The sequence below is a fragment of the Tamandua tetradactyla genome, chromosome 7 (assembly GCF_023851605.1).
Source record: "Tamandua tetradactyla isolate mTamTet1 chromosome 7, mTamTet1.pri, whole genome shotgun sequence".
Taxonomy (NCBI): Eukaryota; Metazoa; Chordata; class Mammalia; order Pilosa; family Myrmecophagidae; genus Tamandua; species Tamandua tetradactyla.
In genome coordinates, this window is record NC_135333.1 from 101,612,047 (window position 1) to 101,625,348 (window position 13,302).

General features: G+C 32.3%; 1 protein-coding gene across 3 annotated transcripts in view; it reads right to left on the bottom strand.

Annotated features, from left to right (window-relative positions):
* Positions 1-812: 812 nt before the first annotated feature.
* YAF2 (YY1 associated factor 2) overlaps positions 813-13,302 on the bottom strand; it is a 125,176-nt gene continuing 112,686 nt past the window's right edge. Inside the window, exons 4-5 of one of the 3 annotated variants that reach the window (XM_077170588.1) lie at positions 4,568-4,720; positions 813-3,793 (exon numbers count right to left, since the gene is read on the bottom strand). In XM_077170588.1, coding sequence (XP_077026703.1) covers positions 3,556-3,793; positions 4,568-4,720 — 391 coding nt within the window. In that variant the 3' untranslated portion in view covers positions 813-3,555. Of the gene's footprint in view, positions 3,794-4,567; positions 4,721-13,302 lie in introns of those variants that run through there. The other 2 variants (XM_077170587.1, XR_013179661.1) reach the window with 2 other exon arrangements.

The following is a 13,302-nucleotide window of genomic DNA, read 5'->3' on the forward strand; positions in this document are numbered from 1 at the left end:
TCCTAGAACACTGAAATTTCCCATAGCTCTACTTGATTTTTTTTTCCCATAGAAACATCTAGTCCTGCCATGGCATTTTATATACTCCAGAATTGGCATTCCATAAAGGCAGGAATGTCTGCACTGTTTAAATACAAACCCAATCAATAAATTAAAAATACATTTAAATTATCTGGGTTAGCAGAGTTGTGAATTCTGGAAAGTAGTGTTTATACAATTCAAAGTAAAATTTCCCTGACAACTTCTTAAAGGAACTAGTTTTGACAAATACCATTCTAAAATATTACATATATTGCTACCCTAGTACAGTTTACTAAAACACAACTTAAACTGTAATTAGTGACTGATTCATTATGGAGATGATTCGTCTTGCATGTTTTAAAAATGTCATCAGTGACAGGGAGGGGGGTGCCAATCAAAGCAAAGCGTTATTTTATGGTTATCCTCTCCTTACACACACACACACACACACACACACGTCTATTTACACTTCCTCTTCAAAGTACTTCACAGAAATTGTTATCAATGGCTTATAAAATAGCCCAGTTCCTACATCAAGTCTCTAAAAGCTTCTGGGAAAGAGATGTTACAGACCAAGAAAAAAAGTAAAATAAGATCTTTGGTGGTAATGAAAACTCCTCAACCATTTACCAATAATACATATAATATGCAAAAACTACATTCTTTCAGGCAATAAGGATTTTTATCTGAAGGAAAGCTAATAAACGTTCCTTAGAAAAGCTGAGGTTTTTTTTTTTAATGTTTTCACTTGTCTACTATCATCACTGTAATTTTAGAAAACCATTTAATAAAAATAAAACTTTTAAGCTGTCAACTATGTCTATTGTGTAATACAAAAAGTCTTTAAGAATATGCATTCTTGTATACCTCAAATTATAGCTTCACTTTTGTTTATATCAAAATAAAGTAATAAACTCTGAAAAACACCCAAATTCTCTTCTTGTATGGAATTTGGTTAAAAGAACCAACCGTTAAACCACAGGAAAAATTTATGAAACAAAGCTAAAAATGTACCCTAAGTCCAGGCTCTGAATCTTTTTGCATATTTTAACATTAGTTAACTATGTATGAAATTTGGGTCTGTGTTTCTGGGGTGTTATCTGAGATAAGGTGAGATGAAGGCAGGTGAAGATAATTGTGATTAATGAAAGGAAAACAAAATTTCAAACTAGTCATTTCATTTCTCCTATCTCATAATGCATACAATCAGATTCTTTAATTATAGAAGGATAGCTGGTCTGGGACCAGAGGGAACATTTGATGTAGAAAATTCAGTGCAAACTAATTAATAAAACAGTACTTTTCTTTAGGTCATCAAGAGGGCACAGAAATCATTTTTGATACAGAAACATTTTTGTATTTTTGTAATGGGATTTTACCTATAAAGAAAGTAAAGGTTCACATTTATTGACCATTCAATATATGCAATTGTTAAGAACTGTACATGGATTCATATTTAATCCTCTCAAAAAACTTACAAGTTATATATGATTATCACTGTCCCCATTTTATAGATGGAAGATGAGCTTGCATAATTTACTCAAGCTGAAGTTCCACATCAGGGATTCAAACCCCAGATGTCAGTTAGCACTCAGTCTCTATCCTATATTGTTTTCCCTCCTACAGAAAGATAAATATCTCCCATTCAGGTAAAATCCCATTTTCTATCAAATTTTTCCTTCTCTTGCAATACATTTAAAATACATCCTGAAAATATTCAATTCTAAGCAGAAGACATGGTGCCTTCAAAGCATAGCTTTGACTTAAAAATTATAATATTTTCCCTATTACAATTAATATTTATAGTTTTTACTATCTCCAAAGATGAATATAAAACATTTGAAATGTGAAAAAGAGACTAAAATAAGACAAAAATTCATATTTTAAAAGTAACTTAAGTTAGTTGATGTTCCATTGAAAGCATCTTAGAAAATAAAAAAAAATTTTAATTTCCATTTAATAACACTAAAGAATGAGGTATATAAATGTTTTAATCACAGACTTTTACTATATGCAATTAACTGTATTTCACAACTAGCATCTTACAAAAAAGACAGTACCACTATGCTTGTAAAAAGTACTGCAATTAGACAGAAAATTACATTACCACGTGAAACCACCAAATATCACAACTGTCAGGATCTACAGAGTTTTTTCCTTCAGATGCTTTCGTGATGTCTTTTATGTGATATTTTGTATCCAAGTTATATTTTTAAGTTCATTTACATTTCAGAAGTCTCCTATAGGTAGATATATATTAAACAAACAGCTATGAAAAAACAGGAAACCCTAAGAGTTTCAGAAGCACTGTGCAGTCTCTAGTTGGATTTTTAAATACAACATAAAACACTTATTAGTCTTAAACAAAAATGCAAAATCTGTAGTCATAAAAATATTTTATTGGTAATTTTACATGAACACGAGTGGGGCTGTAAATACTTTTATTTCAGGATACTGATAAATGCATAAACTGACAGTTGTGTCTGAAAATAGGGTACTATGATTTTCATAAGGATTGTTATATTTAATAAGAGGCCAATTAAACTGATTTAAGATTAGTTATTTCCCAGTTCTGTGCAACAGTCTGTATTCTTATTATCATATTATCATACTAATTTGATTCATACATCCATGATCCTGAATAATTTGGGGGCAAGGAAACAGTGATAAAATATCAGTAAATTAAAGCTTGTCCAAAAATGTGCAGCTTTTAAAATATACCAGGTTACTTTTCTGCTTTTGCCAAATGCTTATAATTATTTGAATTTTAATATTTTATAATACAGAAAATACCAGTGTTCAATGACAATAGCACTAAACCTGAATTATAAAGCTAAATAATCAATGTTTTATTTACTAGTCTGCTAGTAAACACTACACTAGATGAATGTTTTGAAAAATAAGCACATAAAAGAAAAAAAATAATAAAACCAGAAACATAATTCAGGAACAATAATTTAGCAAAATGTGTCCAAAACACTGGCAAAGTTTCATACAAATTCTTTATTTAACAACAATTTTCTATTTAACCACACCAAGTACCAGCAGGTGTATTTAAGAGGATAACCATTTAAAAAATCCTGTTGCAGCAATAACTGATTAAGTTGATCATTGACTTGTATACATATAACTATTTGCTTCACAATTCTCAAATAATACATACTTAGGCAGCTTGAACTATGTTATAAAAATTTTAATTCGTTACATGCCAATAGTAGAGAATTCAAGAATTATGTGTTAGAATTCACTAAACTAAAAGTGAAAATAGACTTACCAATAACACTGCATAATGAATAATTCAACCACATTTTCATGGCACCTTTAACTGTAGAATTCAAAATGTTAAGCCTGGAAATGTTCAGTAGGCCTAGATTGCCATAAAATCTAATAAATTCTAACAAATTTCTACCTTATGTAAAACTCAAATTATGGATTGTACATAAATGTTTGTCATGAAAATGTGGTACTTCTTGGCATAATCTGTGTATTTGCATGGTATGAGAGAAGTGGCTAAGAAACTGGAGAAAATAAACTTTAATGAGATTCTCCATTCAATGATGAGGCTTCTCCTCTGGGTGAAGATGACCTGGACATTCCCCTCTCTGTGTTATCAGAGCTAGAACCACTCTGACTGTGTTGATCTGCAGAAGCAGCACTAGATGCAGGGGGTGACTTTGTTTTCTCTTTAAAGTCCGTAATAATGACTGTCAGATCTCCAACGGTAACTTCCAAATGTTGAGCACTACTCCGATCCACATTTTTCAATCTTGGCCTAAATACAAAGATAAGAAAATGTTAGGCTAGCTTTACCCTCTACCAAATGTGTATATAATGAATGATAAATCAGGTAAAAGTAACAAAATGAATACATCTATGTTTAAAGCTCTAGATTATGTATAATTAGCCACAAAAAAAATAATTGTTTCAAACCATTGACAGTAATCAAATCAATCACTCATGAACCTTCAATGTGATAAAAAAACTGTAGTACCCTAAAAGTAGTGAACTGTTAATTGTGCTGTTAAAGCAATCTCATGATTTTGCACACAGCTTCTCAACTTAATTAAAATAAGAGTTTACAACAGCTATAGAACAGCTGCACTACAGAGGATACAGAGGAAGGTGAAAAAAGTTAAGGTTGAGCTATATATAGGTCTGTTACTCCACTGATGTGCACTGATGAAGGTATCATGATTTGTCTTTTTGCCTGGGCACATTACAATTTATTAAAGCTCATTCAAAATATCTGTTACATATTTTGAATATCACTTCTGGAATTATGAATTAAAAAAACAGCTCTAGCACTAATGTCTTCTAGTCTAGTAAAAAAAAAATGCAGCCTCACATTTAAGCTTATATGTCTAGCCTCTGTTTTTAAATTCTAATACACCTTTCAGCCTCAGAAAAAAAACTTTCATGATACCTTATAATAAAAGAAATTAAATATTTTACTTCTACTTTGTATATGTGTATATAAATGGTAAAGGAGAATGTTAAATGGTTAATTTTATTATTTCAAAATGCCATAAACACTCTTCAAATTTACCTGGTTTTCTTATGACTGTTCTTTTTGCTAGTTGTTTCCTTTTCACTTTTTTCTTTTTCTACTTTATCTTTTTTCTCTTTCTTTGACTGTGTAGGGGGTACAAATTGCTGAGTAACCTGCTGTGCAACCAACTGGGAGACAGGTCGAGGTTTCCTGTGTGCATGTTAAAAAAAAGTTTTTATTATTATAAATTAAGAATATGTTTTTATGATAATAGCTGATATTATGAGAGAATAGATATATATTATGATAATTTTCAACTAAAAAATTCCTCATGTGAGGTAAATCAGATGAACAACATAAATTTATACTATTGTCTTTCCTGTTATATCAGATGTAAGTTAAAATTTGTAGCCCAAGATACATGGTCAAACTGATAGAATATCTGTTAGATAAATCAACATGAGAAATTAAAAATGTATATCAAACTGAATACTCACATGAAATACATAAATAACACATGGAATTTTTTAAAATGGAAACTTTATACTGAAATAACATTAAATTCAACCCTTCTTCAGAAGTAATATTTATTTGATGTTCCCTTTAAAACCTCCCTTTTAAAAAGTATGAATTTCATACTTTCTCAACACTTATTGTTCAAATCCTTGAGGTTCCTTATCTCTGTAGGCACAATCTCACTAGACATTTTTGATCTTGGTGACTTGCCCAGTCCTTTGACACCTGCCTACCTGCTCACTTATTCGTTCAACAAATATTGAGAACCTATTGCAATAACTGCACCAGAATATCTGAAACATTGCCTGGCTTCAACCTTTGGTGGTACAAGCTGTCATTACTGTACTGGCCCAGAAGTCAAGGACCCCTCTAGCTCTATGTTGGAACTTGGGCAACTAATGTCAAGAATCAAAGTAAACAATCTCTAATGTCTTGAAGGGAAAAAGAAGAGGGAATAGAGGGTTTGGCATGGGAAGAAGATAGGAGTAAGAGAGACTGAGATGAAAATAATGTTTAATAGATGGTCTAAAAACAATGGTAAATTTACTGCCTTGAAAATTCTGACCCTATTTTGGTTTGTAGAATTTTTGTTTAATCTCTTCTTCTTGTTGTTCCTCTAGAGCAAGCCCAAATAGAAAACAATGAGAAAATATTGAGCAATCAAAGATTCAATGTTGCATGGCTGAAAGAAAACAGGAAATCTGGTATGTAAAACATGGATAATAAATTTTAAGCTTACTGACATACTGGAAGGATATCCAGGAAAGATGTTAAATACAGTTTAAAAAGTGGGACTGACACAAAGATCAGGTTTAGGGGTGTAGGTTAAGAGTTACACTAATGGAAGTGATATTGAAACCAAGGTAATTAATGGCTGAACTTGTGAAGAAAATGATCTTTTAAAAAGAAAAGAATTATAGCAGTATTAACAATTCAGGCAGTTCTCAAACTTGAAAGTTCATCTGACTCACCCAAGGACTTGTTTAGCTCACTTAGCCCTGCCTCCTAGAGACTGGGATTAGGTTGGCCAGAGAATTAGCATTTCTTACAAGCTTTCAGGTTATGCTGATGTCTCTGGCCCAGAGAGTTGAAAAGAAGCTTGAAGAAGTGCAATTATTTGATAAATATTGGTAATACTACAGTATAAAGTATGAGAGAGACAGCAAGGAGTGGCACAGAAATGACAAAAATCAAGACTAGATAGAGAGAAACAGGATAAATAATGAAAAGCGGAGGAATCTGATTTATCCTTAAATGCTAGGAGGCCATTGAAGAAATTCAGGCTTCAATTTTAAAAATATTACTGGCAGCACAGCCTGAGAGGAAAGATAATACAGACAGGAAGCTATCTTTAGGAAGCCTCTTTAATATAATAGGCATTAAGGCTTAAAATGTAAAAAGTTCCTATTTGGAATGATGTTCCAACTCCTATTTAGGGATGTTTTGGTAAAATGGTGATGAAGATACCACAACATTGTGAATGTAACAGCACTGAAATATATATCGGAATGTGATTAAAAGGGGGAAATGTTAGGTTGTATATATGGTAACATAATAAAAATACTTTTTAAAAATCCATGGGACTGTACTACACAGTGAACCCTAAGGTAAACCATGGACTATAGTTAATATTACAATTATAAAACTGTGCTTTCATCAATTGTAACAAATATACCACACCAATGCAAGGTGTTAATAATAACATGGTATATGGGAATCTTATACTTTATGCATGATTGTTCTGTAAATCCACAACTATTCTCATCTAAAAAAATAGAGAACAAGCAAGAAATAAAAGGGGCTTGAACCAAGTAAGGAAGCAGTAGTATGATTATTTAAGATAGGCTGAAGAAACAGAATCAAGGGGACATGACTGATGAGATATGCTTTCCTCAGTTCTCAGTCAATAATTATGCCTTATGCAAAACACATTAAAAATCCTGATCTCATACAACTAACTTTCTGTGAGTAGAATCAAACAAAACAAACAAAATAACTATGCAGAGTACTAGATGTTGATAAGGGCTATAGAGAAAAATAAAGCACATTAAGGAACATAGGGAATGTTGGGGAGGAGGTTGCAATTTTAATTTAATTAAAAATCTGTTTCCTTTTATAGGCTATAAACCTCACAATGACAGGGTCACTATCAACTTTATGCAACACGATACAGCTAATGCCTAACGCAGTACTGAAAAGCCACAAGATACTCAGTATTTGTTGAAGAATGAATGAATGAATGATGTTTAGTGAGGAAGGGAGATGGTATTTCAGAAAAGGGGCACTGCCATTAAGCTTACTGATTAGCCAGGATCACTCACTTACTACACAGAACTAAACAAGTAGTGAAAAACAGCACCAGGAATTAATTTCTCTTTTAGTTAAATTTGAATAAGGAAAGAGAAAGAAAGCTCAAAGGTGGGGTACGACTGAGAAAAGATTTGTTTACTTAGAGTAAGCATCACTCCAAGATGGAAAAATCAAAACTGGTGCAATAGAAGTGTAGTCATCATTTTGTCTCACAGGGTAAAAATGGATCTCTGAGTCTCTTCCTTCTGTATTGTAATATGACTTTGACAATTTCACTTATCGCATTTTGTACCGTCACTTGCTCCATTCCAAAATTTAATGCAAAATGAATTTACAAAAATGTAAATGATTTACCAAATGAATTACAATAAAATTTAAAAGCATTAAAATACATATACATTATTTTTATCCTAGCACAGAAATCCTGAAAAGTATCTAGAATAAATTGAAGTTAGTTATTTCATAATCCCTAGGACTAAGGATTTATAAAATTTATTACATATTATTTTTATTTAGTGCTGTCTTTAAGTAAAATTTAATAATTGCAAAGGCTTTTATAAGGTTTATTAATGTCCTCAGTATGCCAATTCTATTTTTCCATAAGATCTTTTTTTTTTTTTGTATGGCGGAGTTCTATTTCATTATTGTTCCATGTGAGTATCCCATTATTGCAGCACCATTTATTGAATTTTTGATTGTTTGATCATGGGAATGGAACTAAAGCAGTGAATATGATTAACATGCGAGAAGGATAATATACCACCTGCTGTATTTCTAGATATAGAGATAAAAATGATCCAGGAACAGGAGGAAAACTGAGAAAATGGGCAAATTTGGAAGGGCAGTTACAAGCGACCAAAACAGGACAGAGTGATGAACTGGATGTTAAGATACGTTGGGTATGTGCATTCTGTAAAGCTAGCTATCCATAGGGCAAGTAGAAATGTGAGACTAGGTCTGATAAGCAATCATGTAATTTCTGTTATCTAGTATTGTTTGTTGTTGATTTTTTTAAATCATCACCAAATTTTCTATAGTGGTTATTTTTTACCATAAAAAATCTTTTTTTTTCTGTTCAGTACTTCTTTTTTTATTCTAGCCTTTCTTAAATATGTATAACACAACCGTTTCATTCTTTTTTTTAATGATGAGGACTGACTTTCACTTAAAGATTATGATTTTCTTCCTCAAAATTAGGATTCCTTAATCTATTTCAACTTTGGTAGGACCACAAAATAGAAATATATAGTTAATTCTTGTTATTCACAGTGATTATGTTCTATAAAGTCACCCTGAATACTGAATACTGAAGAAATGCCCTAGGGGAAATGTAGGGTTAGGTTCCTGTGAGCCTCTGGTCCCCGCATTTTCATTAACCAATCAGTATATAACCTGGTTTTATATGTACTACAGTTCAAATACACCCAATTTAATACATAATGTTGGTTCACAAACATTGAACTCACAGTCAACAGCACTGTAACTCAAGTCCTAACGAAGCTTACTTAATTTAGATTTTCTCCATAAGGCACATCAAAATTTTCTGAACTTAGGAACCCTGGACAACACTGCAACACTATACTCGAGGGCAATTTTAAATAGCAAAATCACCAAAAAGGAAAAAAAAAAAGGCGAAAAATTTGGCACTAAATATAGCATGAAAAGGAAACTTGTCAACAATATGAGAGAGAAAAGGAGATAGACTATCACTTAATACAACCTCAACTGGAAACGTGCAGGTCACACCTCAATAGTTTTCCATTACATACATGTCCACATATAACCACAAAAGCGCTGTATTGATTTGGGGTATTTATTACTAATTTGGAGGTGAAAAATAAATTCCAGCAAGTAACCAAATTCACAAATAATACAGGAGTAATGGGATCAGCAGCACTGCAATAAAGAACTTGTTTGGTCCTTGTCCTGAGTTCCATTCCCCTCTCTTTGTAATTTCATGTGATAGGAGCATCTTTTGTAATTCATGCTGAGCCCCAGATAGTTTATGCTAAAGACATGATTCAGAAAAAGAACTGGTCCACAGCCTTAGTTCTTAAGACTGGCAAACTGGAAACAAGATTTTGGGAAAATGGCAGAGTAGGAAGTTCCAGCACTCAGTCCCAGCACCAGAACAACTATTAAAGAGGTAGGAACTGTCTGAACCAAGTATTTTGAAACTCTGCAGTCTAGAAGAACACTCTGCAGCATCCAAGAAAGAGTGGGAAGAAAAGGCTAGAAAATTAGAGTAAATATCAGTAATATTCCTGCAGTACTACGACGAAACAGCTTAAGACCTAAATGTGCCATATGAAATAACAAAATTATTAGAAAAACAAAGAAATGGAACATGATGGACCATCAAAAGGAAGAGGATAAAAATCGAGAAACTGTCAACAAAGAAGACCAGACTATGGACATACTGGACAAAGATATTTAAAAAATTATGTTCAGGGTACATGGGTGGCTCAGTTAGAATGCTAACCTTTCATGCAGGAGACCCGGGTTGAATTCCCAGACCATGCATCAAAAGGAAAAAAAAGATGTTCAATATGTTCAAGGAGATAAAAGAAAATACAGAGAAAGAACTAACGGCTATCAGGAAAACAATGAATGAGCAATATTAGAATCTAAATAAGGAAACAGAAATTTTTAATAGGAACGAAACAGAACAACTAGAGTTGAAGACGAAAATAACTGAAAATTAATATTCCCAGGGAAGTTTCAACAGCAGTCTGGAGCTGGCAGAAGAAAGAACCAGTGAACTTGAAGACAACACAATTGAAATAAGTCAGTCTGAGAACCAGAAAGTAAGAAGAATTACAGAAAACTAAAATAGCCTAAGAGACTTGTGGAATACCACCAAGCATATCAATATACGTATTATTAAGCTCCCCAGAGGGAGAAGAAGGAAAGTAGGGAGCAGAAGAAATATTCAAAGAAACAATGAGAGAAAACTTCCCAAACTTAGCAAAAGACATGAATATGCACATCCCAGAACCCCAGAGAATACCAAACAGGATAAATTTGAAGAGAAATACACCCACACAACATGGTGATCTAAAAGTCCAATGCAAAGGATAAGGGAAAAGTTCCGAAAGCTGCAAGGGAAAAACAAGATGTAATCTACAAGGGAGTCCCATACCAGATTAAGTTCCAACTTCTCATCAGAAACCGTGAAGGCAAGGAGCCAGCGGATTGAAATACTTAAGATGCAGAGAGAAAATTAAGAATTTTATATCCAGTGAGATTTACTTTCAAAATTGAAGGAGAGATTATGATATTTCCAGATAAACAAAAGCTGAAATAAACAAAAACAAAAAAAAAGAAAAAAAAAGCTGAGGAAGTTCAGCACATATCCTACAAGCAATATTAAATGAAATTCTTCAGACTGAAAGGAAAGGACACTAGACAGTGGCTCAAAAATAAAGATCTCCAGTAAAGGTAATCATATGGGTGATGATAAATGCCAGTAGAATTCTACTATATTTTTTAATATGTAACTCCACTTCTTACAGGTTTTAAAATGCAAACAGATATAAAGTAATGATAAAACTATGATTTGAGGCATACAATGTACAAAAATAAAATTTGTAACAAGTACCAAAAAAAAGCTGAGTGGAACAGAGGGTATGTATACACAATGTATGTACATGCTACTGAATTTAAGTTGGTATCAAATCAAAATGATTGTTATGTATTTATGATGTTAAATTGTAACCCCATAGTAACCAGAAAGAAAATATATCAAGCAAAACGTGAGAAGGGACACGATATCTGAAAATGCAAACAGCAAATAAATATGAAAGTAGACATTAAGAGAAGAACTGAAGGTCAAAAAGGTGTAAGACTTGTCCAGGATTAAATAGCAAAATGTCAGAAGAAAGTCCTGCCTGTCAGTAGTAAATTTAAATGTAAATGGATTAAACTCCCCAGCCAAAGGGCAGAGATTAATAGAATAGACAAAAAAGCACAAACCAACTATATAGTGTTTACAAGAGACTGACCTTGAATTCACATATAAGTAGGTTGAAAGTGAAAGAAGAGAAAAAAAGATACCATGCAAGGAGTATCAAAATAGAGAGCTGGGGTATATATGTTAATATTAGATAAAGAGGACTTTAAGTCAAAAACTGTTACAAGGGATAATGAAGGTCATTATAAACTGATAAAGCCATCAATTCTACTAGAAGACACAACAATTATAAATGTATATGTACCTAACAGGCAAAGCCCCAAAATTTATGAAGCAAATATTGAAAGGTATGAAGGGAGAAACAGTTCTACATTCATAAGAAAAGACCTTAATATACTACTTTCCATAGTGGACAGAACATCTAACCAGAAGATCAGTAAGTAAATAGAAAACTTGAAGAATACACTAAATCAAATAGATGTAACAGACATATATAGACCAATTCCAGCAGAATATACTTCTTCTCTAGTACACACGGATCATTCTTCAAAATAGATGACATGTTAGGTAACAAAACAAGTTTCAACAATTCTAAATTATTGGAATCATACAATGTATTCTCCGATCACAAAGGAATGAAACTAGAAATCAAAAACAGAGGGAGAAATGGAAAATTCATAAATCTGTGGAAACTTAATAACAGACTTGAAAAAGCCAATGGGTCAAAAAAGAAATCACAAAGGAAATTAGGAATTATCTTCAGGTAAATGAAAATGAAAACACAATAAAACTTATGGATGCAGGGAAGGCAGTGCTGAGAGGGAAGTTAATACTTTTCAATACTTCATATATAAAAAAATTTCACTCAGAGATCTAAATTTACAACTGGAAAATCTAGAAAAAGAAAAGGAAACTAAATACAAAGTAAGCACATAAGGAAGGAAATAAAGATTAGAGCAGAGATAAATGAAATAGAGAATAAAAAGCAACAGAGAGAATCATCAAAACTGAAAGTGCTTTCTTTGTAAAGATCAATAAAATTGACAAAATTTTAGCTAGACAAAGAAAAAAGGAGAGAGGATAAAAATAACTAAAATCAGAAACTGAAAAAGGGGACATAAAAAATAAATAAAAGGGGACATTATTACCAACCCCACAGACATAAAAAGGACTTAAAGGGATATCTGAACAACTGTATGCCAATAAATTAGATAACCAAGATGATACAGACACATTCCTAGAAACACATAAATTACCTACACTGACTCAAGAAGAAATAGATCTCAACAAATCAATTACTAGTAAAGAGACTGAGTTGGTAATCAAAATCTTTCCAGAAAAGAAAAGCCCAGAACGAAATGGTTTCATTTCAAAAAGGGGGAATTTTACCAAACTTCCCAAAAGAATTAACACCAATCCTACTCAAACGCTTCCAAAACATTGAAGAGGAAGGAACATTTCCTAACTCATTCTGTAAAGCGAGCAAAACCCTATACTAAACCAAAAAAAAAAAAAAAAAACCCACAAGAAAAGAAAATGACGAATCAGTATCTCTTATGAATATAGATGTAAAAATTCTCAATAAAATGCTGGCAAACAGAATCCAACACCACATAAAAATAATTACACACCACAATCAACTGGGTTTTAAGCAAGGTATGCAAAGGTGGTTCAATATAAGAACATCCATTAGTATAATATATAACATTAACAGAATGAAGGGGAGATAAAATCAATTAATAATTAATTAGAAGATATAAAAACAATTGCTGATTATTTTCTAAAAAGAAGCAGTATTACTTATGGTTTACAAAAAAGTCATCTGCTCAAGGACATAAAAACATATGGTAAAATGAAGGAATTCAATAAATCACTGTAACTTTCAAAAGGCTGAAACAAAAGCCTAAAAATCTACCAAGGAAATACATTATAAAAAGCCAGTCTACTTGACAAATTTATTGAGCATTTACAAGAGTCAATTACTAAGTAAGACTGCCAGAGATCAGTCATGAAAGAAGAAACATAGTCCCTGCCCTCATGGAGTTTACTTAGC